Source organism: Cherax quadricarinatus, chromosome 13 (assembly GCF_038502225.1).
Source record: "Cherax quadricarinatus isolate ZL_2023a chromosome 13, ASM3850222v1, whole genome shotgun sequence".
Taxonomy (NCBI): Eukaryota; Metazoa; Arthropoda; class Malacostraca; order Decapoda; family Parastacidae; genus Cherax; species Cherax quadricarinatus.
In genome coordinates, this window is record NC_091304.1 from 45,251,926 (window position 1) to 45,278,292 (window position 26,367).

Sequence of the window (26,367 nt, forward strand, 5' to 3'; positions counted from 1 at the left end):
AGAGAGAGGGTGTAAGTTGGATATTGGTCTATAGTTATTCAAGTCTGTTTGGTCTCCTCCTTTATGGATCGGGGTGACCCTTGCTATTTTGAGAACTGAAGGAAAGGTAGAGGATTCAATGGATTTGTTAAAGAGTGTTGCAATGATTGGTGATAGTACTTGTGACGCTTTTTTGTATATAAAGGGTGGTAAGGTATTTAAATCTCCTGTCTTTTTTTTAGTGTGTTGATAATAAGGGAGACTTCAGTAGGGTTAGTCGGAGCTAGGAACAGTGTGTTCGGGTAGTTGCCAGTGAGGTAGCCGTTGGGTGGGGTATCTGAGCTTGGAATTTTATTGGCAAGGTTTTTTTCCTACAGTGGAGAAGAAATTATTGAGTCTGTTCGCTGTTTCAGTTGGTTGGAGTTGGGGTTCATCTGGTTTTGTTAATTCAATTTCGCTATTTCGTGATATCTTTTTTGTTCCTAGAATTGCTGATAGGGTTTTCCAGGTCTTTTTTATATCACCTCGTAAGTTGGATAATCTGTTCTCATAATACAGTTTTTTAGCCCTTCTTATCAGGCTGGTTAGGACTGACGAGTAACGTTTTGTTTGGTCTCTGGTTATGTGACCCATTCTGTACTGTTTTTCGTATAGGTGCTTTGTATTTATGGATTTGAGGATGCTGGGTGTCAGCCAGGGACTGTTCAGTCTCTTAGCTGTCATCTGTTTAGCTTTTTTAGGGCAGTGCTTGTTATAAAGGTATTGGGTCTTTTTTAGAAAATTATTAATACATTCGTCAATATCTGTATAGATTTCTAGCTCAGTGTGCCAGTCAATGTTTGTCACTGCTGCTGTGAAGTTATTAATGGCTGCCTCACTGTGAAGTCTGAAAGTGACTTTAGTAGTGTCTTGGGGTAATTTGCCAAGGTTTGTGATGAGGAAGGTAGGGTAGTGATCTGTGGTATTATCTGTGATTATGCCTGATTTTAATGGGGATATGGTGTTGGTCCAGATGTGGTCTAGTAGGGAAACACTAGTCTCTGTAACTCTTGTAGGTTTTGTTACTGTTGGTAGCAACATGTAGTTACTCATAGTGTTTATGAATTCAGTAACGTGTGGGTCTTGGTCTTGCAGAAGATTTATATTGAAGCCACCTGAGAGTAGTAAGTGATCTTTGTTCATGCGTGCATCAGTTATCATACTTCCTAGGTTTTCACTAAAACGGCTAATGTTTGACTGTGGTACTCTGTAGATGTTTATCACTGTGAGAGGTTTTTGTAGGTATTTGGATTTGAATTTAGCTATTATATATTCCCCATGTTCATCCCTTGTGCAAGTATTAGTGATACATTCTAGTTGGTCTGAGTAGTACATAGCTGTGCCAACCCCTTGTTGATCTGGCCTACAGCTGTGTATGGCTGTGTAACCAGGAATGGCATAGACATCTGTATTATCAGGCTTTAGCCAGGTTTCTGTGAGAGTAATGATGGATATACTGGAATGCAGGAAATTTAGTAATGCTATGAGGTCATCGTAATGTTTACTTAAAGATCTGATATTGTAGTTAAAGAGAGTTATGTTTTTGTTGGCTCTGAGAAGTGCCTTTGATTGTTCTGCTGTGTAGTAATTACAGTTACTGTTTGATTCATTTAAGTCATTCAATAAGAGGTTGGTATCAGGATCAATGCTTGTTATTATAAGATTTATAGTGAATCTATAGTTAGAATTAAGTATAAGACAAAGTAAATATTCTAAAGCTATAAAATAGCACCTGAGTTATTTTAACAAATGTAAAAAATCTGATCTAAGGTAGTTCTTTAAAGCTAAAATAAATGAGACAATATATAAGGGACTAAAAAAAACTTTGTGGTGAACAAATAAAGTGGTAATCAAATAAATGAGCTAGGGAATATAATGGCAAAAATAGTGAATTTATTACACTTTAGCACCTGAGAATGGCACCTTGATTATTTTAACAATTGTGAATATATGAACTAAGGTTGTTATGTAAAGCTATAATAAAGCTAAAATAAAGGAGAAAAAATATAGGGACTAAAATAATGGTAAACAAAGTTAAATTGGCAGATAGTAACTAAGATATGTTATAGATTTGGGGGTAAGATCTGATTTGTTTTATATAATGAGATGAGCAATTTATTGTACTATAAAAAGTAAAAAATAATATGAGGTAGTTGGTAGTAGCAGCAAAAGATAGTTTTGGGCCTTGAACAATAATGTAATTGAAATATACACTAATTGCACACACAATATAGTCACTAAGATATGAGGATAGTGAGGTTCAGGTTAGGGTATGTAGAAGAGAGGGAGAATACTTCCCGGTAAAAGTAGGTCTTAGACAGGGATGTGTAATGTCACCATGGTTGTTTAATATATTTATAGATGGGGTTGTAAAAGAAGTAAATGCTAGGGTGTTCGGGAGAGGGGTGGGATTAAATTATTTGGAATCAAATACAAAATGGGAATTGACACAGTTGCTTTTTGCTGATGATACTGTGCTCATGGGAGATTCTAAAGAAAAATGGCAAAGGTTAGTGGATGAGTTTGGGAGTGTGTGTAAAGGTAGAAAGTTGAAAGTGAACATAGAAAAGAGTAAGGTGATGAGGGTATCAAATGATTTAGATAAAGAAAAATTGGATATCAAATTGGGGAGGAAGAGTATGGAAGAAGTGAATGTTTTCAGATACTTGGGAGTTGACGTGTCGGCGGATGGATTTATGAAGGATGAGGTTAATCAAAGAATTGATGAGAGAAAAAAGGTGAGTGGTGCATTGAGGTATATGTGGAGACCAAAAACGTTATCTATAGAGGCAAAGAAGGGAATGTATGAAAGTATAGTAGTACCAACACTCTTATATGGATGTGAAGCTTGGGTGGTAAATGCAGCAGCGAGGAGACGGTTGGAGGCAGTGGAGATGTCCTGTCTAAGGGCAATGTGTGGTGTAAATATTATGCAGAAAATTCGGAGTGTGGAAATTAGGAGAAGGTGTGGAGTTATTAAAAGTATTAGTCAGAGGGCTGAAGAGGGGTTGTTGAGGTGGTTTGGTCATTTAGAGAGAATGGATCAAAGTAGAATGACATGGAGAGCGTATAAATCTGTAGTGGAAGGAAGGCGGGGTAGGGGTCGTCCTCGAAAAGGTTGGAGAGAGGGAGTAAAGGAGGTTTTGTGGGCGAGGGGCTTGGACTTCCAGCAAGCGTGCGTGAGCGTGTTAGATAGGAGTGAATGGAGACGAATGGTATTTGGGACCTGACGATCTGTTGGAGTGTGAGCAGGGTAATATTTAGTGAAGGGATTCAGGGAAACCGGTTATTTTTATATAGCCGGACTTGAGTCCTGGAAATGGGAAGTACAATGCCTGCACTTTAAAGGAGGGGTTTGGGATATTGGCAGTTTGGAGGGATATGTTGTGTATCTTTATAGGTAAATGCTTCTAAACTGTTGTATTCTGAGCACCTCTGCAAAAACAGTGATTATGTGTGAGTGAGGTGAAAGTGTTGAATGATGAAAGTATTTTCTTTTTGGGGATTTTCTTTCTTTTTTGGGTCACCCTGCCTCGGTGGGAGACGGCCGACTTGTTGAAATATATATATATATATATATATATATATATATATATATATATATATATATATATATATATATATATATATATATATATATATATATATATATGTATATATATATATATATATATATATATATATATATATATATATATATATATATATATATATATATATATATATATATATATATATATATATATATACAGTGTACCCTCGAATGTGGTCGTGACTTTTCTGTATGCAAAACTATTTTTATTATCTATAAAATGTATTTTTTTTAATTTTCCCATAGGAAATAATGTAAATCCAATTAAACCATTCCAGACACCCAAAAATATTAACAAAAAAATACATTTTATAGATAATAAAAATAGTTTTGCATACAGAAAAGGCACGACTAAATTCGAGGGTCACTGTATATATATATATATATATATATATATATATATATATATATATATATATATATATATATATATATATATATATATATATATATATATATATATATATATACACACAAAACAACCACTCTGAAAGAATAGAGAAATTCCAAGCGCAAACGTGACTACTCACATTATCAAGGAACTATGAAAGTAAAGCATCCAAGGAAGCTATATAAGGGGTCTGGCCAACACCTCACTATCAGATCCCACAACAGTTAAACACCTGATGCGCGCCGGCCCAACTGGACAGGTCCTTTGCACAACCCACCAACAAACTATTCTACCCAAGAAAATTTTAAAAAATTATTATTTGTCCAGTGTATTATTAAATTCTTCCCAAATTCTATTAATTATAAATGGATCTAATTTATATAAACCAAAGGAAACATTCATATTATTGCCAAAACTGCTTTCTATGAAACAGGATTCAATTATATTTATGAAACAAGATTTAATTATATTCCTGTCGACCCAGACGGCGTCGGATTCGCAGTAGTGTTTCCGGACAGCGTCGTGTGGGGGCATTTACTATCTTCAGCTAGCATTTTTACTGCTGAACTGTATGCCATTCTTACAGCACTTATTCGTATCGCATCTATGCCTGTGTCATCATTTGTAGTAGTCTCAGACTCCCTTAGTGCTCTACAGGCTATACAAAAATTTGATACATCTCATCCCCTAGTTCTCCGTATCCAACTTTGGCTACGCCGTATCTCTACCAAACATAAAGATATTGTTTTTTGTTGGGTCCCTGGTCATGTCGACGTACAGGGCAATGAACAGGCAGACACTGCTGCGCGGTCAGCAGTACATGACCTACCGATTTCCTATCGAGGTGTTCCATTTCTGGACTATTTTGCTGCAATAGCTACCCACCTTCGCACCCGTTGGCAACAACGTTGGTCAACTCTGCTCGGTAACAAACTTCATTCTATTAAACCGAGCATAGGTTACTGGCCGTCTTCTTGTCATCAGTGCCGAGGTTGGGAGACCACTCTCTCCCGCCTTCGCATTGGCCACACTCGTCTTACTCATGGGTATCTCATGGCGAGGCACCCTGTTCCTCTCTGTGAGCAGTGTCAAGTTCCAGTATCGATTAGCCACATTCTGTTAGACTGCCCTCTCTATCAACGAGCACGCAGAATTTACCTCCAACGTCGTCTTCGTTCTACTACTCTCTCTTTACCCTCCCTTCTTGCTGATGGACCCTCCTTTAATCCTGACTCTCTCATTGACTTCTTGACAATGACTGATTTACTCCACAAACTCTGATGATACTTTTTGCACTCCCCTCAGCCCTTTCTAGTTCAGTCTCTTGCTGCCCTTTACCCTTTCACCATCCACTAACCTATTACTCATCCATCTCCCTTATGCCACCTGATGCCCTCGCTTCCTTCCTGCCCTGCAGCGCTGTATAGTCCTTGTGTCTTAGCGCTTCTTTTTGATTATAATAATAATAATAATAATAATTCCTGTCGACCATGGACTTGCTTGATACTACTTTCTCAACTTTTTGAAAATCAATTGGATGGTTAAAATCTCTTACATGAATAAATAGAGCATTGGAATCTTGTCCAGTTCTAATGCTATATTTATGTTGTTTTAATCTTAGTTCGAGATTTTTACCAGTTTGACCGTAATAAACTTTATCGCAAATTTTACAAGGAATCTTATAGACACATCCATCAGCATTTTGGGGGGAATTCTTTATCAAAAATTTTTTAACGTATCAAGATTTTTGAATACAACTTTAATATTAAAAGTCTTAAGAAGAGAAGGCATAGCAACCAAGTTTTCATGGTAAGGGAGAACCAACATTTTTTAGTTGAATAAGGCTGGTTGTCCCTTTTTGGATTGTAAAAAGTATTTCTAGCAACTTTAAAAGATTTATCAATTACATTTCTTGGGTATTTTAAATCATTACCTATTTCATAAATTTTGGATATTTCCTCATCTATGAACTTTGGACTACAAATTCGTAAAGCTCTCAAAAACATTGATGAGAAAACAGACAGTTTGACTCTATCTTGATGCGAAGAATAATAGTGGACATAGGAACAGTTATTTGTAGGTTTTCTGTTCCTATGTCCACTATTATTCTTCGCATCAAGATAGAGTCAAACTGTCTGTTTTCTCATCAATGTGTTGGAGTGTGAGCAGGGTAATATTTAGTGAAGGGATTCAGGGAAACCGGTTATTTTTATATAGCCGGACTTGAGTCCTGGAAATGGGAAGTACAATCCTGCACTCTAAAGGAAGGGTTTGGGATATTGGCAGTTTGGAGGGATATGTTGTGTATCTTTATAGGTATATGCTTCTAAACTGTTGTGTTCTGAGCACCTCTGCAATAACAGTGATTATGTGTGAGTGAGGTGAAAGTGTTGAATGATGATGAAAGTATTTTCTTTTTGGGTCACCCTGCCTCGGTGGGAGACGGCCGACTTGTTGAATAAATAAATATATATATATATATATATATATATATATATATATATATATATATATATATATATATATATATATATATATATATATATATATATATATATATATATATATATATATATATATATATATATATATATATATATATGAATACTTAGTAACATACATCTTGACTCACCTCTGACTCATGGCAAAATTGTTCTTCAGTTCACCATAGGTCCTTTCCCCAAAGACATAGACTTGGTACATAATGTCGCCAACTTCATACTCGGTTATGACGTGTGTACCATAGTGGTCCAAGAACTGGTTTACTGACTCTGAGGATCCTATCCTAATGTCACCTACAGAGCTCTTGAAGTGATTTGCCAGAGTGAGATGTCCTGTGGGAGGAATTACAGTGTTGCTCGTTACAATGAATTAGACACATGGTTCTGAGAGCCATTCATCCACATTACAATGAAATTATCAATATAAGGAAAAATCTTTCATTAAATTTGTGATAATTATGACTGTGATATTCGTTGCCTCAAAGAGGCAGAAGGTCTCCCTTATGCTATGGCAGTTACTCATCTCCGCCTCCAAGGGAGACTACCCCGTGTTTCTTATTCTCGTGTTTCCAAACATCCCCCCACTTCTGGGGTCCCATCTTCTGCAGCCTCCTCTGTTGTTACCCCTCCCATAGCCACTACGGCATCTAATCCTTTTGCTGTCCTTGGCTCTGACGTCCCGACTACAACTCAGTCTGTTCTCACATCTTCGCGTCCTTCCTCACAAGCCCCAGTATCGACAAGACCTCTTACAACACCTAATACCAATCGCCCCTCTACTCAGAAGTCCAAAAAACCCACATTGCTCAAATCTTCTTTGCCCCTTCCTTCCCTTCTTCCACCTCCACACTTTACCTTTCCAGTCTCTGTACCTAGTTCTTCCCCTCTCTCTGGTTCTATTACAAGTGTGGAGATTCACCCTCCTCCTCGTACTATGCCTTTCACCCCCGTCCCCTCCCAAGTTTCTCCCTCTTCTGCCACCTCCCAGGTTTCTGTCTTTTCTGTCCCCCCCACACTTCATCTCCAGTCCCTTACACTCTTCCCTCCCCCTCTACAGTCCATTACTGTCCCAATCTTTACTCACCCTCCTCCTTCTATCTCCAATATGGTCTCCCATACATCTTTGAATTCAGAAACACTTGAAGCCATTTTAGAATATATTGCAGAGACTAAACCTTCAATGGACACTGATTCACTTCCTGTTCCTTCTCTTCCCTCTCCTCCATCTTCACAACCCCATTCTTCACAACGCTCCGTTCCTTCGCTACTTGAACGTCTTCCAATGCCACCACACATTGACTTTTCTAACCCCTCTAGTCCGTAGGTGCCTTTACCTACAGATTCCTGATATTTTCTTCATCGCCAATCATGGCCTATTTACAGTGGAATATCCGCGGCCTCAGGGGTAATCGGGGTGAGTCTCAGATGTTGCTTTCCAGGTTTTCCCCTGTTGGTGCTTGCTTACAAGAACCAAAATTACACTCGGCTGTTTTCCAACCTATCTCAGGCTATAATTTATTGTATTCTTCGGATCCTTTCTCAGATGGGACCTTTAATGAAAGTGCCCTTCTTCTACGCAATGATATTCCGTACTGTCAACCATTTGTCCATACCTCGCTGCATTACACTGCAGCCCGTATCCACTTGAATAAGTGGTTTACAATATGTTCTTTATATCTCTCTCCTTCTCGAGCATTTTCTATCCCAGACTTTGCCTTTCTTGTTTCATCCTTACCACCACCACTTCTGTTACTTGGTGATTTTAATGCCCACCATTTTCTCTGGGGGGGGGGGTCTCATTGTGACTCACATGGCATCCAGTTGGAGGCTTTTCTCGCCTCTCACCCCCTCCATGTTTTAAATACGGGTACTCCCACCCATTTTGATCCTCGTACTCATACTCTCTCTTGCATCGATCTATCAGTCTGCTCTTCCTCCACTGCACTAGACTTCACCTGGTCTGTTCTACCAGACTTACATGACAGCGATCATTTTCCGATCATTCTTACTTCTCCTTCCTATTTACCACCTTTCCGTAGCCCTTGCTGGCAATTTGATCGGGCAAATTGGGATCTTTACTCACACCTCACTGCTTTTAGTGAGGTTCCTTCTTCATCCTCCATTGATGAGCTCCTACACATCTTCTCGACGTCAGTTTATACCGCAGCTTCTCATTCTATACCCCAAACCTCAGGCAGGCATTCTCAGAAGTGCGTGCCTTGGTGGTGTCCTGCTTGTGCTCGTGCAGTACGTTTGAAACGTGCTGCATGGGGCAGGTACCGGTACAATAGAACCGCTGAGAGACTTCTTGATTTTAAGCAGAAGCATGCGATCGCTCGCCGTGTCATCCATGAAGCTAAACGCACTTGCTGGCGAGACTATGTTTCCACCATCGCCTCTGCTTCTTCTATGAGTGCAGTCTGGAAAAAAGTGAGGAAATTGAGTGGTAAATACTCTCCTGACCCGGCTCCTGTTCTACGGGTCGCTGGTGTTGATGTAGCAAACCCTCTCGACGTTGCCATTGAACTTGGCACACATCTGGTCCGTATTTCCCAAGGGCTCCATCTATGCCCCTCGTTTCTTTCCTCAAAGTCTGCCAGAGAGTTAGTACCCTTGGACTTTTCTTCTCTCAGAGAAGAACAGTATAATGTGCCTTTTACACTTCAAGAACTGGAGGCAACGCTCTCAGCTTGCCGATCATCGGCAGCTGGGCCTGACGACATTCATATTCGTATGTTACAACATTTACATCGGTCAGCCCTTGTAGTCCTCTTACACCTCTTCAATCTTATTTGGGCACAAGGAGTTCTTCCCCAGCTGTGGAAATCTGCCATTGTTCTCCCTTTCCGCAAACCGGGTACTACAGGACATGATGCCTCCCACTATCGCCCCATCGCTCTTACTAGTGCAGTTTGCAAAGTGATGGAACGTCTCGTAAATCGACGTTTAATGTGGTATTTAGAGACACACAACAGTCTCTCCGCTAGTCAATATGGCTTTCGTAAGGGTCGTTCTACCATGGACCCCTTACTACGCTTGGATACATATGTTCATAATGCCTTTGCGAATAATCACTCAGTTATTGCCATATTTTTTGACCTTGAGAAGGCATATGACACAACTTGGAGGTATAATATTTTGGCCCAGGCCCATTCCTTAGGCCTCCGAGGCAATCTACCATCCTTCCTTAAGAACTTTTTAACTGACAGACATTTCCGTGTTCGAGTCAATAATGTTCTTTCCCCGGACTTCGTCCAAGCTGAAGGTGTCCCTCAGGGATGTGTTCTAAGCACAACACTGTTTCTCCTTGCTATAAATGATTTGACCTCTGTTCTTCCACCCAATATTTGGTCATCACTCTATGTTGATGACTTCGCTATTGTTTGTGCAGGTGCTGACTGTCATCTTATTGCAGTTTCTCTCCAGCATGTGGTCGACCGTGTTTCCACTTGGGCCACCACGCATGGGTTTAAATTTTCAAGTACCAAAACTCACCAAATTACTTTCACTAGACGCTCTGTTATCTCCGATCATCCTTTGTATCTCTATGGCTCCCGTATCCCCGAACGTGATACAGTCAGGTTTCTAGGCCTTCTCTTTGACCGTCGGTTATCCTGGAAACCTCACATTACCTCTCTGAAGGCAACTTGTCACAGCCGGCTAAACCTTCTTAAAACCCTTGCTCATCTTTCCTGGGGAGCTGATCGTCGAACTCTGCTTCGCCTACATTCAGCCCTCGTTTTATCGAAACTCGATTATGGTGACCAGATTTATTCCACGGCCTCTCCTGCTACTCTCTCTAGCCTTAACTCTATCCATCACCAAGGATTACGTTTGTGCCTTGGTGCTTTTCGCTCTTCCCCTGTTGAGAGCCTCTATACAGAAGCGAATGTTTCATCCTTGTCTGATCGCCGTGATGCCCATTGCCTTCGCTACTATGTACGCTCTCACGATCTACACAATCCTTCCATTTATAGAATGGTCACCGATATTAGTAGACATTCTTTATTCGTTCGCCGCCCCTGTTTGCTCCGTCCCTTTTCTCTTCGCCTACATTCACTCTTGTCTTCCCTTCAGTTACCACCTTTATATGTTCATGTAGCATCTCACTTTTCCCTACCCCCCTGGGAAGTTCCAGCTGTTCGGGTCTGTTCTTTCTCACTCCCTTGCTCGAAAGCTCAACTGCCTACGGTGGCTTCCCGCTCTCTTTTTCTTGATCACTTCCACTCCCATTCTCATGCCACCGCTGTGTACACAGATGGCTCTAAGTCTTCAGACGGCGTCGGATTTGCAGCAGTTTCCGGACAGTGTCGTGCGGGGACATTTACTATCTTCAGCTAGCATTTTTACTGCTGAACTGTATGCCATTCTTATACCACTTATTCGTATCGCATCTATGCCTGTGTCATCATCTGTAGTAGTCTCAGACTCCCTTAGTGCTCTACAGGCTATACGAAAATTTGATACATCTCATCCCCTAGTTCTCCGTATCCAACTTTGGCTATGCCGTATCTCTACCAAACATAAAGATATTGTTTTTTGTTGGGTCCCTGGTCATGTCGACATACAGGGCAATGAACAGGCAGACACTGCTGCGTGGTCAGCAGTACATGACCTACCAATTTCCTATCGAGGTGTTCCATTTCTGGACTATTTTGCTGCAATAGCTACCCACCTTCGCACCCGTTGGCAACAACGTTGGTCAACTCTGCTCGGTAACAAACTTCATTCTATTAAACCGAGCATAGGTTACTGGCCGTCTTCTTGTCATCAGTGCCGAGGTTGGGAGACCACTCTCTCCCGCCTTCGCATTGGTCACACTCGTCTTACTCATGGGTATCTCATGGAGAGGCACCCTGTTCCTCTCTGTGAGCAGTGTCAAGTTCCAGTATCGATTAGCCACATTCTGTTAGACTGCCCTCTCTATCAACGGGCACGCAGAATTTACCTCCAACGTCGTCTTCGTTCTACTACTCTCTCTTTACCTTCCCTTCTTGCTGATGGACCCTCCTTTAATCCTGACTCTCTCATTGACTTCTTGACAACGACTGATTTACTCCACAAACTCTGATGATACTTTTCGCACTCCCCTCAGCCCTTTCTAGTTCAGTCTCTTGCTGCCCTTTACCCTTTCACCATCCACTACCCCGCTGTTATCCATAACCTATTACTCATCCATCTCCCTTTTGCCACCTGATGCCCTCGCTTCCTTCCTGCCCTGCAGCGCTGTATAGTCCTTGTGGCTTAGCACTTCTTTTTGATTATAATAATAATAATAATATGACTGTGATAATTTCTCCCCCCCCCACCTACCCTCGAACCTGGGTCACTTTAACGAGATGGAGAGGTTCGAAGAGTTTATGCCTAAGGAATGGAACCCTGTCACTTGATTGGTGCCACTCTTCCCAAAGAGGTACCTGTCTGAGAACCTAGCATCTCTTTTGGCATAACTGGTTGGGATATTTCCCTTTTCGTCTAAATCTGTTACCACATGAATCGAATTAGGAATAAGCATCGCAGAATATGATCATGACACTAGCAGACTGATAATGATAAATTCGATAATGATGGAAATGGAATACGAAAGCGCTGCAACTAAGCAATTGCAGCGCTTTTACAAATAATGCAACAAAAATAAAGCACATTGAGAGCGACGTAACTCGTGGTATAAAACGTAAATAATAAGTAAATCAGCTTTGTTTTCTGAAGGATCATTACCTTGACTGGAATACAAGTTTAAAACTGAATGCATACAGTCGAAAAAGGGGCATAATTATTCCCAGTACTTCGTGCCTTGGATGGTAAAACCAGTTTGTATAACAGGTTTAACAGCATCAGATGTAAGTACACACGTTCTCATCTTCTACACGTGATCATTTTATATACTTTTATTTCCAAACTATATAATTAGGTTTGCTATGATATACAACAACTTATTATACAGGTATATAATGACACACAACACACAATCTATCGATTGCGATAGAGGCAGCATATCAAAGAAAGCATCAGTTTTTTTTTGTGTGTATGTGGGGGGGGGGGGTTGAAGTAGGTGGTGGAATATATAGGGGGGAGGGGATTGTAGAATAAGATATTGATAAATGATCGAACTGATGAGTAATTAGTGTTGCCATTTGATGAATACGCTCATATGTCTGGCTTAATACTGAACTAGCTTCCACGAGTAACATGAACACACTGTCATAATCTTTAACTAGCTTCAGCAAGCAGTAGGAACATGTTGTTAGGGTCTTGAAGTAGCTTCAGTAAGCAACATGAATACACTTCATAGTTTTGAAGCAGCTTATTGAAGCAGCTTCAATAAACAACAAGAAAAGGTATGACAGATCCAAGAAGCTAGAAACATGTGAAACCAATCGGTAAAGAAGAGGTGAGGCCATAACTATCTCTGACGGAACAACTATGCAAGCTCCAAGATGTCAGTACAACTAGGCTCAGGCTAAGATATTTAAGAGAGATGGTGGACTATTTCCCAGAGCATGTAGCCCTTAGACAGATATGTGACGCTACCCTGATTGTTTAGCATATTTATAAACGGATTTACAAAAGAAATGAATGTTAGAGAATTGAGAAGAGGTGTGTAATTAAGGGATATTGGATCGGGATGATAGAGTGAGTTGTCATAGTTACTGTTTGTCGATGATACAGTTCTTGTGAAATTTTGAAAAGTTGGAAAGATTGGTGGTTGAATTTAGGAGGGTTAGGAAATAGGGAACGAGAAGCAACTATAGATAAATTGAGCTTTTGCGCATGACAGTGCTGAAGAACACACTCTAATCGTCGGAACCTCTCATGAGGGAAAAGTTAAATGCCGGATGAGATGTTTAGTGGTACAGGGCACCTGGAATTTGAAGCACTGATGGCTGAATGGACTAAAGCGTCTCGGAATTTTGGCTGGCTTCCCGGGAGACGTGCTAAAACATCGGGGGATCGATTCCCAGCCAGTCGAAGTATCGGTATTTGTTTAAAACCACTTGCTCCTGGATGCATTAATACGTGTATCGCTCGTGAAGACTGGTATTATGAACGGGAGGAGAATGAATTTGTCCTATAGATTTCATGGCCACGTATGTGTTCGGATCAGAAGTGACATGACCAGTGGTACAGAGCATCTGATGTTTGAAGCACTGATGGCAGAGTGGACTAAGCCAAGGAGTAGAACCCATGCTGCTTTGGCCCACCTCATCGTGAGTGAAAACATATGATGCTCTAGTGGACTAGAGCGTCATGTGTTTTCGCTCACCATGAGGCGTGCCAAAGCAGCATGGAGTAGACTCCTTGGCTAGTCGCAGTGTTGTTATTGATATATATATATATATATATATATATATATATATATATATATATATATATATATATTTATATATATATTTATATATATATATATATATATTTATATGTATATAATGTCGTGCCGAATAGGCAGAACTTGCCATCTTGGCTTAAATAGCAACGCTCATCTTGCCATATAGGACAAGTGAAAATTTGTGTATGCAATAATTTCGCCAAAATCATTCTGAACCTAACGAAAAAAATATATTTCACTGTTTTTGTTTAGTATTAAGTTATTGTAAACAAATCTAAAATATATTTAGTTGGGTTAGGTTAAAATAAATTGCTCTTGTTATAATAAGGTTAGGTAAGTTTTCTAAGTTCCTTTTGGTGCAAAATTATAAATTTTTACACCAACATTAATGAAAAATATATATCTTTAAACGTATAAGAGAAAATTTTAGAAAGGGCTCAATTTTAAATGAGTTCTTGCTAATTGACCAGTTTTACATATTCTGCACGACACACACACACATATATATAACAACACTGTGACTAGCCAAGGACTCGAACCCATGCTGCTTTGGCCTGCCTCATGGTGGCGAAAACTCATGATGCCTTAATCCACGGGACCACACAATCCAGTCGCAGTGTTATTATTAATCAATACCACTTGTTCGTGGGCACAATAATTATATATATATATATATATATATATATATATATATATATATATATATATATATATATATATATATATATATATACATAACTCTTCACGTGGAACTGCCTGCTCTTGGAACTCGAAGAGCAACCGCCTCCACGTGATGGCTTCTGCCTCACTCACCGTCTAGCGTAGCCTGTCTCTTCCTCCTAAAGAGGCGCACTAGCACAAAGGAGTACTCCGTGGCCAGGAAGGTCGGATGGATGCCCAGATGCTGTGCTTTAGTGGTGCCGGAGATGGAGCTGGTGAAAACCCGGTGAGGCTCCGGGACCCCTTCGACGTAGAAATTATCGAAGTAGGCGGTAAGCAGGTCTCTCGCGTCGTCACAGAAGTCGATGAGGAAGTGCTGGTCGTAGCCACGGTGGTCGGTTTCGGTGACCTGGCGTCGTCGGTGCGTCTGTGACGACCAGTAAGAGTTCTTCTGGAATACTTCAGCAGTCTTCTCCCGGAAGAGCCAGCTATTGTTGGAGCGACTTGGAAACACCTGGCAACACAAAAGTTATTTGAGGTAAAGATGAGGAAGAATTTTGAAAGCAGAGGGGATGGAGAAGCAACATTTGCAATAACTCAACTTTACCTTGATTTTCTTTATAGTTACTACTTTTAGCAGTTAAGTCATGGAATTAAGCCCATGTCTGTGTAGTGTCCCCTCAGTGAGACCTGAGCTTGTTTAATATGATTTAATACTGTTTAACCCCATATAAGTATACCTTGTACAGACATAGGCAATATGTACACTATGAGCGGATCTCAGCTATTTTGTCCGACTGATTGCCTACATTCAAAATACTCACAACTCTTCACGTGGAACTGCCTGCTCTTGGAACTTGAAGAACAGACACCTCCATGTGATAACTTCTGGATGTTTTGACTGACGGTAGTTGTGTAAAATAGCCGAGAGCTGCTCACAGTGTATCTATTATCTGTGTCTCGATAAAAATATACCTATATGGGATCAAATCTGATTAGATCTCATTATGTGCCGTATGACCAATAAGGGTTTATTGAAATATACAGAAAGAAGACCCGAATGGCAGGAAGGAGACCTGAGTAACACGTAGCCTTTGTGAAAGAGAAGGCCCAGCATTGCAGGCGAGTATTCCTGACAGGTATGCCACGCAAGGTAGTGGAAAAGTTAATAAGGAATAGACTGGTTGACCACCTGAGAAAATAAGCTTCCTGAAGGGTTCAAGAATGGCAAGACTTGCCTCTCGAACCGAGAAGTCTTTAAAGGGTAGAGGTGCAATGCTTAGTTTGGTTGTATTATTATTATTATTATTTACCAGTAGGCATTCTCGAAGACAGATCTTTAGGTGGTTGTCAATCAATTTTTTTTCTTGTTTTCCTTCCTCTAACTTCTCGATGTTATTTTCCTCAACTCAAGAGCTGCCTCTCAAACGATTGACTTAAGATTTTGAAAGTGTACAGTAACTAGCGTTACATTATAGGAACAACTGTCAAGTGCAGGTGTCTTATTACAAGTTGTTGAACTCTTTTCAAGCATACTGAAACAGCACTTATAACTTCCGAAACCCTCAGTGGCATAGCTTCAAACATTCATGAAAAAAAGATGTGCCTCCGAATTCAACACAGCAGAAAGTAGATGAATGGTTCAGAGAACCGACATGTTGATAAATTAGACACATGTGCAACTCTTGGGTATCTTTATTGAGGAAACGTTTCGCCACACAGTGGCTTCATCAGTCCATACAAAGGAGAATCTTGAAGAATAGGAGGAGAATGAGGTAATCAGTCCCTCAACCTTGAGTCGATGTGGTCAGTCCATCAATCTTGAATAGAATACGGCATACGTGCTGAGAAGGAGCTTATAAACCGTTGGCAGGAGAGGTGAAGCAGTCAGAGGCAGTGTAACACTTATTCAATGTTGAAGTAGGTCGTGCCCAAGAATTAGGCAAGCGAAGAATTTCCAAGTATTAAGATCCCAAGAAGATGCAGTGTCTGACAGGTTTGTATGGACTGATGAAGCCACTGTGTGGCGAAACGTTTCCTCAATAAAGATACCCAAGAGTTGCACATGTGTCTAATTTATCAACAGCAGAAAGTGGAATTCAAGCGAGTAGTTTCAGTTTTGCCGGGACAAACACAAGACTGCGAGACAAGATTAACAACTAAAACCTGCGGACACCAAATCTCAGGTCGTAGATTGATATGTGATCTTGAAATGAACAATAATATTGAGACAGGATAATTAAAGAACCAACCTTTTTTTTATACGGGATGGTTCTGGGAGGTACAGGACGAGGGGTCGCAGAAGGGATGAATTAGGGCGTGATATACTGGAGGTTGACTCCATGCAAGAATTGAGAGGTAGATACCATAGAGCAAAATCATACCAGACAACTACTGGTTTAGAGTCATGCACGTGAGGCTTAGTTCATTCCCCATAAAATGAATTAGGTATCACTGTACAAACAACAACAACAACACTAATAATAATAATAATAATAATAATAATAATAATAATAATAATAATAATAATAATAATAATAATAATAATAATAATAATAATAATAACACTGGTCTGCATAATTTTTTTATTGACTCTCTGGTATCTTTTTCGGTATATATATGTAAAATAGTGATTCATTGTTTTTTTTTATTCATCTCTATCACATCAGGTCGTCAAGTTATACGGAAACGTTACTTTTCTCTCTTCGTATAAGTAAATGAGAAAGTGGATACACCAAGTATCCCTGTTTTCTGTGTCTTTGGGATAGTAGGGCAGACAGCCACCACTATGAGCAAAAAGACTGGCCACCAAGAACCAGATCTTGATTTGATTCATGTTGATTTGGAATTCATATGATCTTAAAAGTAACAGAATGTGCTTTTCCATGATTACTTGCCTAATTTTAAAAAAGTTAACAATTTATTAAAAATTCACATTTTTTATTATCATTAATTTGTATTTTATTTAAAATCCTTACGTGGTGGAGCAAAATGGTTTAGATATTTACAATCAGCAGCCCAAGAATATAGAAGATCGCAATCATGAATAAAAATAAAAATTAAAAACATTCCAAAAGCATACCAGGGTAATAATAATAATAAAAATAATAATAACAACAACAACAACAATAATAATAATAATAATAATAATAGTAATAATAATAATAATAATAATAATAATAATAATAATAATAATAATAATAATAATAATATTATTATTAATATTATTATTATTATTATTATTATTATTATTATTATTATTATTATTATTATTATTATTATTATTATTATTATTATTATTATTATTATTATTATTATTATTAAAGTACTTACGTTGGTTATATAAACAAGGCGTCATGTGAAACACAACTCACACCCCACAACAATATCCCTGCATCACAATGACACACATCTTTTTAACACAACTACACCTTATGAAAGTGTTAAAACACTTCGAAGGACGAAATTTTAAATACATTCAAACACACACCGTAACAAAGTTCTGCTGACCTTTATGGAGAGTGTGAGGAAGCCGTATCTAGGCAGGAGGTTGAGGGACCTGCCGACCTTGAGGTAATCGCTGGTGTCCACATCGTTGTCTTGCTCGGCATCACGAGTCCTGCTCTTCTTTGCTTCCCCGCACAACACACACACAGCCAGCACCAGCGCCGCCCACGATGCTCCCGAACCCACGCCCATCACAGAGTCGCAGCTATGGGTGAGTCCAATAGATTAGCAGGAAGAGCCAGAGGCCGAATTATTTGATGAGTAGATTTATTCTTAACTCACGAAACCGTAATGACATGATTGCCAACAAATCACAGAACGGGTGAACCAATGGCACCTCCCATGGCACCTGACATGAGTTTAGGCATCACCCGTTCTGTCGTTAGATATATTCTTAATTACTGGCTGAGGTGGGAAAAGGTTGTTTGTTATTGTATGCTGATAGTGCCAGGGTGCCAGAAATGCAATGATAATAGCATCATAAAATGAAAGTAACACTAGTGTAAGGTGACTTACTGGGGTAGAATCCGTCAGCCTTACACAATGTGTTCTACATTACCGTCCCCGCGGCCTGTCTCAGACCAATCCTCGTAAACTGCACTGGAACTAATAAGAAATAATAAGAGGAAGCAAATTTAGCTGAGAGTACAATAAATATAAGTGGATGCTAGGGGGAAGAAGCAAGGGTAGGGGGCTGCGGAGGAAGAGGAGGAGGAGTGGGAGGAGGAAAAGGAAGGGGAGGAGGAGGAAGAGGAGAAGAAGAGGAGGAGGGCTATAGTATACTTCTCTGAATCCTCCTCACATACAGTAAATAATTTGTTTCTGAACGGAATAACAATGGATCTGCTGACTCCTTCCTCTTTCGTTCTTAATTCTTATTTTGCTATATCTTTTCTCATAATGATTTGGCAAAACAGAATTACATTATCATTCTTTTATATTAATGCTAGTTTAGACATATCAACAACCTCTTCGTGTTCTCGGAGGTCTATGAGAGAGACTATCTTCAAGACTTTGACTTGAGCCCTTTGTCACTAATTTATGAAAATATTTGTCTGAAGCCAAGCGCAGGCATATTGCAGTCATATCTCAGGCTATTTAAAGCAAGTATTGAAGATAGGATGTAAGAGACAATAAAACTATCTGCTTTTGTAGCTTCTCCAAGTTTGAGAGCAATAAGTATTGTGAGCAGTTTGGTTTGTAACGTTAAACCCCAATTATTAATTCTAATTCTGCATTGTAGTTTACGATGACAGCATTTAGGGAGATACTTTAGACCAGGGGTCCCCAACCTGCGGCCCGTGGGCCGCATGTGGCCCTGTTAGGAAATGGATGCGGCCCTCACATGAAATTATGAATTCACTATTATGTAGGTTTCACACTGAACAGTATCAACAACACCGCGAGGCCCTCAGCATACATTCGACCATCAAATGTGACCCACTTGTGTAGGAAGGTTGAGGAACATTGCATTCAACCACACTTTTAGAACAAGGAGACAAACTAAAACAAAAAACATTTATTCTTGCATTAATTATGAGTTTGATTTTTTGTGACCTAATAAGCAGGATCTTTAGGGGGCTTGCTAATGACCAAAAGCAATTTGTGTCTACCTTTCGTTCCCCCCCCCAAAAAAATGAGGGAATGAAGTGATGACTAACGCTGCAAAGACAGTAAAAAAAAAAGTAATTTACTAAAGCTTTCAGTTCAATAATTCATTTGCTCTTGGTTACCAAGACGAGTTCATCCTCACTACCTTGAAACCACTCGCAGCTGTGCTGCTGTATGAAGCTGACTTGTAGATAAATGCAATAAAATACTAACACAATGGAAAAAAAAAGAGACACAAATGCAGTATATTGCGATCCTATGTTTTGCCCACACAATGAGTTTTATCAAGTCACAAGAGCTGACCTAACGGATCAGTGTTCAGCGGTGTCCCAGAAGTATCTCAATGCCTTTCAGACTGCTCAGCGGGGCAGGCTTCTTCAGTTGAATACTAACGGGATTTTATAGTGGAGACAACAGAGGCAGTAGAGAGGTAAATAGTGCTATAGTAATGAGTAAGGGCATCTTCATTCAGATATAGAAGGCTGCTGCACAGGCGAAATGTTTCGGCTATAAAGTGGCTTATTCATCAACTGGACGGTATTGTACACATTCATATGATCCTTCGTCAACGTTACTACTATTACCACTGCGTGGTAACATAGACGTCTGGTAAACTAGCTGGTAATATTAAGTTTAATATTAGGTTTAATATGACTCCAAACATACAATATACAAAATAAAACTATCTGAATATAGCGTAGTAGTACAACTTCAATAATAATTTTTTCCCTCAAGTGTGATGCTAAGAAGGATTGTCCTGAGAGGCTATGCCCGTGTGGGCCATTCAACGCAAGCAGTGATAGAGAGGATCAATATTATGTTGGTCTGATCAGTCAGTCTGTTGTTGCACACATGGAGGAAACCAGGGATAGAGAACCCCATTTAGCTCGAGTGCAATATATGTGCTGTAGTGCAATAGTGCTATAACAATAGCGTTATAACAATGGTAATATAACAATAGCAGTCGTTATCCCTAGCGATTATTCTGCACAGCAGTCGTGTAAAAGTTTTTTTTACTCCCCCTAAAGAACAATAATGTATTTCGGTTGCTGTACGATCCGAGAAAGGTATCCCCGTGTTCCTTAACCCCAGCCCCCTGTGTCTCAGTACATGCTGCTGAAACAGTGCAGAGTGCAGCATAAGCTGTTAATGAAGATAAATATTAGCGTTGGAAATCTGAAGGAAATCAGAAGATGCATTCACAAGTCATTATTTGGAAAGTAATATCCAAATTTCTCCAATCAAATCTAATGTAATTCGTATCTTTTAGAGACCAATATCCTAAAATACACAAGCACATCAAGCTTGAAGCCGGTCAGAGGTTGCGCTGTCAAGTTACCAGCTTGGAAAGGTTGAAACTAATTACATGAAAAAAGAATTTTATTTTTTCCAGTTTCTTCCACCATCCCCCCAAAAAGAGCAAACTGGGGTTTACACAATCCAGAGTCAATCCAAACTTTTCTCGAAGACTGACCAGCTTTTAATAATGTAAGTAAGTTTTATGGTGCGGTATTGTCACCACATTTTTTATATTCCCTTCATTTATTATTCTCTTCCATTTGCACACTTCATTCATATTCCCCCTAATTCTATGCCTTTCCAGAGAATGTGAGTTCACTGCTTTCAGTCTGTGCTCATAAGCGATGCTTGTGATACACAGACTCAATTTCGTCATCCTTCGCTGCACATTTATGTTCATTCTGTAATATGGAATCCAGAACTGTGCAGCATAATCTAAAAGAGGCCTTGCCAAGGCCTTTTTCAGATTATAAGCACAACCTAAGGTCTCCTATTATTTATACTTCTTGATATGGAGCCAAAAATTTTATTATCTATATTTCAGTGTTGTTTAGGGTGTAGATTACTGCTAAGCAGAACTCCCAAGTCTTTTTCGAATTCAGATTGAGTGAGGTTTATATGTGCCATGGTTATTTTCTTTTCCCAGGATTAGAACCTCACATTTGTCTACAGTGAACTATATCTACCACTTCTCCGACCACTGCATCAGATCTTTCTCTAGTGCTCCATCATCCTCATCATAATTTATTGGACTGCCTATTTCAGAGTCATATCGACAAACTTGCTTATGTAGCTATATATTACTCCCTGTGGAACACCGCTCGTGAAGTATCCTCTCTCTGATTTCTCCCCATTTATGCAGACTCTCTGTTGCCTATCGGTCAACTACATCTTGATCCAAGAGAACATTCTCCATCCTATTCCATGTGCCTTTCTGAAGTCGATATGCACAATATCGTATTCATTATCATTATCTATAGCCTCAAATACCTTAGTGAAAAACGGTTAGTAAATTCATAAGGCAAGAGCACCCCCTTTATAAAATTCGTGACAAAGTATTGGAAGATGCAAGCATGAGGTCTGGTCACAGACCGGGCCGCGGGGGCGTTGATTCCCGGAACCCTCTCCAGGTATACTTTACAGAAACAAGACCAAGGTTAATATTGGTGCTAAAACCTTCGTGCTGAAGGGTCGCTTCACCAAGACGCCGTCGGGGAAGGAAACACGAGGAATATATAAGTTTACAGGAGGACCTTAAGGTTGTTATGTTCTCTGACATAACACAAAACCATTGATAGTGTAAGCAAGTCGAACGTTCCGTGTATTATTTTCCTTAAATTAGGGGGAGGAAGGGGCGGCCAGCTTCATCACTGCACTGGGTAGTAGGAACAGGAAACAAAAGTAAGCAGAAGCATGTACCATCTAGCATTGAATTTTATTAGTTAGACGAGATGTTAATATCTAAATGGCAAAGGGTGTTTATTAAGATTCTGTTAGGTAGTAGCATTGTTAAGGAAAATATTTAATCATCAGAACCCACGTGGCTTGACCTGAACTTTGTCATCTGTCTCCTCACCTCTTAGCCTTGACCTGACTTCTGGCTTTCACCGTTTTTCTCACTCGAGACTTGATAATGGTCCAGGGGGGACCGAAATGTCATCCGGGTTTCATTTCTAATTAGTAGGCTTGTTATTTGATCTCTGTGCAAATCTATACACACTGCTTGGTATACATATTGTATATCGTTTATAAATACCTGCCAGTGTATATACCTGGGACTGCTTAACGAGAGGTTCAAATACACGTTAAATAATATTAGTCAACATGACTCACGAAATCGTAATGACACGATTGCAAACAAACCATACTACGGGTGGGGTTAGAACCCGCGATCAGAGAGTCTCAAAACTCCAGACCGACGCGTTAGCCACTAGCGCATCGGTCTGGAGTTCTGAGACTCTGATCACGGGTTCTAACCCCACCCGTGGTATAGTTTAAAATTACTTACAATAACGAAACAAAGGTTTGCCTAGCGGCAAATTTCCTACCAAAATTGGATGTACTGGCAATGTGCGGCTCCTCTGTTGTATACGAGTTATATTATGGTACGAAAACCTATCTATATTTCACTGTTATATTCCCTCACAAAATACATTTTCATGTCATACTGATACAGTAGAAGAGAGGAGACTGCAGCAAATCTATTAGCCCATGTTAGGTAGGTTATTCTCGAACTTAACTCTGCATCACATAGGGTGGGTTTTAATGTCACATTCCATCAGAGAGGATGAATATCCTGGTCATATTCCATAATATAAGATGGATATCCTGGTCATATTCCATAATATAAGATGGATATCCTGGTCATATTCCATAATATAGGATGGATATCCTGGTCATATTCCATAATATAGGATGGATATCCTGGTCATATTCCATAATATAGGATGGATATCCTGGTCATATTCCACAATATAGGAGGGATATCCTGGTCATATTCCATAATATAGGATAGGTTTGTCCTGTTAGATTTAATCACACAGGATGGGTTTCGACGTCATGGTTCATCACACAGGATGAGTTTCGACGTCATGTTTCATCACACAGGATGAGTTTCGACGTCGTGGTTCATCAAACAGGATGGGTTTCGACGTAATGGTTCATCACACAGGATGAGTTTCGACGTCAAGGTTCATCACACAGGATGAGTTTCGACGTCATGGTTCATCACACAGGATGGGTTTCGACGTCATGGTTCATCACACAGGATGAGTTTCGACGTCATGGTTCAGCACACAGGATGAGTTTCGACGTCATGGTTCATCACACAGGATGAGTTTCGACGTCATGGTTCAGCACACAGGATGAGTTTCGACGTCATGGTTCAGCACACAGGATGAGTTTCGACGTCATGGTTCATCACACAGGATGAGTTTCGACGTCATGGTTCATCACACAGGATGGGTTTCGACGTCATGGTTCATCACACAGGATGGGTTTCGACGTCATGGTTCAGCACACAGGATGAGTTTCGACGTCATGGTTCAGCACACAGGATGAGTTTCGACGTCATGGTTCATCACACAGGATGGGTTTCGACGTCATGGTTCAGCACACAGGATGAGTTTCGACGTCATGGTTCATCACACAGGATGAGTTTCGACGTCATGGTTCAGCACACAGGATGAGTTTCGACGTCATGGTTCAGCACACAGGATGAGTTTCGACGTCATGGTTCAGCACACAGGATGAGTTTCGACGTCACAATCCATCGCACTGAATAAATTTTCACCCTAGGTAATAAAATCTTTCAGCCTAAGCAGGAAAACTAAAGTAGGGCCTGGTCATGGACCAAGACGCGGGGGCGCTGACCCCCCAACACCCTCCAGATAGCTAAGGAGATGAGAGTATCGTCACGCACACAATACGAATACGAATCTGACATAACGAATTGCAAATAAAACTATAATATACTTCCACTTTCGAAAATCTTTGATGACTTGAATAATCTACTCATGTTAGTGCCTTGCTGAAGGGTTCCTAGTCCAAGGAACTGGAGTTAATATTCCCTTCTTGAAGCTGACAATCCCAAAATAAATCCAAGACTGTAGTATACTTTTCAAATAGTGGCTATACCTGGAGAGGGTATCGGGGGTCAACGCCCCCCCGGCCCGGCCTGTGACCAGGCCTCATGGTGGATCAGGGCCTGATCAACCATGCTGTTACTGCTGGCCGCACGCAACCCGACGTGCGAACCCCAGCCCAGCTGATCAGGTACTGACTATTGTGATTAATATGATTACGATGGGGAAGCGCTAAACTCGTAAGGATATTACAGTGCCCCGAGGTTATAGGAAGCCTTTCAACCTCATTCAGTGGTGTGTTTGTGTGTGGCGAGGTTGTGGGTTGCCAAGGTAAAGTGTCGGGAGTTGCGCGTTCCTCCCGTCACCACCTTGAAGTTCAAGGTTATAGCTGCACAAGGCGTCACACACCAAGCTACCTGCACCGCAGTGTAGCCGAGGCTGCGCCACTGAAGACACACACAGCAGGACTCTACCGGGACTACCTTATGACATGTGTAGAACATGTTTAAGTCATGCTGCCAAAAACCATAAAACTCTAACTCACAGAAATATCATCCCAATAAAAGCGTGTTTAACAACATGTGTTTAACAACATGTGTTTAATAACATGTGTTTCACAACATGTGTTTCACAGTGTGTTTTTTTTTTTCACACACCAAAACCTGTTAATGAATCGACGAATAATTGCAAACATTAAGACATTGCTGGAAAATATTACGTGACCAGTACATGTAGTAGACCTGCCCTCTAGTACATGTAGTAGTGTTGCCCACTAGTACACGTAGTAGTGTTGCCCACTGATACATGTAGTAGAGCTGACCACTGGTACATGTAGTAGTGTTGCCCACTAGTACACGTAGTAGTGTTGCCCACTGATACATGTAGTAGAGCTGACCACTGGTACATGTAGTAGAGCTGCCCACTGGTACATGTAGTAGTGTTGACCACTGGTACATGTAGTAGTGTTGCCCACTGGTACATGTAGTAGTGTTGCCCACTGGTACATGTAGTAGTGTTGCCCACTGGCAGATGTAGTAGTGTTGCCCACTGGTACATGTAGTAGTGTTGCCCACTGGTACATGTAGTAGAGCTGCCCACTGGTACATGTAGTAGTGTTGCCCACTGGTACATGTAGTAGTGTTGCCCACTGGTACATTTAGTAGAGCTGACCACTGGTACATGTAGTAGTGTTGCCCACTGGTACATGTAGTAGTGTTGCCCACTGGTACATGTAGTAGTGTTGCCCACTGGTACATGTAGTAGTGTTGCCCACTGGTACATGTAGTAGAGCTGACCACTGGTACATGTAGTAGAGCTGCCCACTGGTACATGTAGTAGTGTTGCCCACTGGTACATGTAGTAGAGCTGACCACTGGTACATGTAGTAGAGCTGCCCACTGGTACATGTAGTAGTGTTGACCACTGGTACATGTAGTAGTGTTGCCCACTGGTACATGTAGTAGTGTTGCCCACTGGTACATGTAGTAGTGTTGCCCACTGGCAGATGTAGTAGTGTTGCCCACTGGTACATGTAGTAGTGTTGCCCACTGGTACATGTAGTAGAGCTGCCCACTGGTACATGTAGTAGTGTTGCCCACTGGTACATGTAGTAGTGTTGCCCACTGGTACATGTAGTAGTGTTGCCCACTGGTACATGTAGTAGAGCTGCCCACTGGTACATGTAGTAGTGTTGCCCACTGGTACATGTAGTAGTGTTGCCCACTGGTACATGTAGTAGAGCTGCCCACTGGTACATGTAGAAGAGCTGCCCTTTGGTACATGTAGTAGAGCTGACCACTGGTACATGTAGTAGAGCTGCCCACTGGTACATGTAGAAGAGCTGCCCTTTGGTACATGTAGTAGAGCTGCCCATTGGT

The 26,367-nt window shown here is 40.5% G+C and overlaps 1 protein-coding gene across 5 annotated transcripts in view; it reads right to left on the bottom strand.

Annotated features, from left to right (window-relative positions):
- tsl (membrane-attack complex domain containing protein torso-like) overlaps positions 1–26,367 on the bottom strand; it is a 157,641-nt gene that overhangs the window by 22,781 nt on the left and 108,493 nt on the right. For all 5 annotated transcript variants that reach the window (XM_070084688.1, XM_070084689.1, XM_070084686.1 and 2 more), the window contains 3 exons: positions 18,000–18,201; positions 14,643–15,003; positions 6,634–6,835 (listed from right to left, as the gene is read on the bottom strand). In XM_070084688.1, the coding sequence (XP_069940789.1) occupies positions 6,634–6,835; positions 14,643–15,003; positions 18,000–18,188 (752 nt within the window). In that variant the 5' untranslated portion in view covers positions 18,189–18,201. The remainder of the gene's footprint in view (positions 1–6,633; positions 6,836–14,642; positions 15,004–17,999; positions 18,202–26,367) is intronic.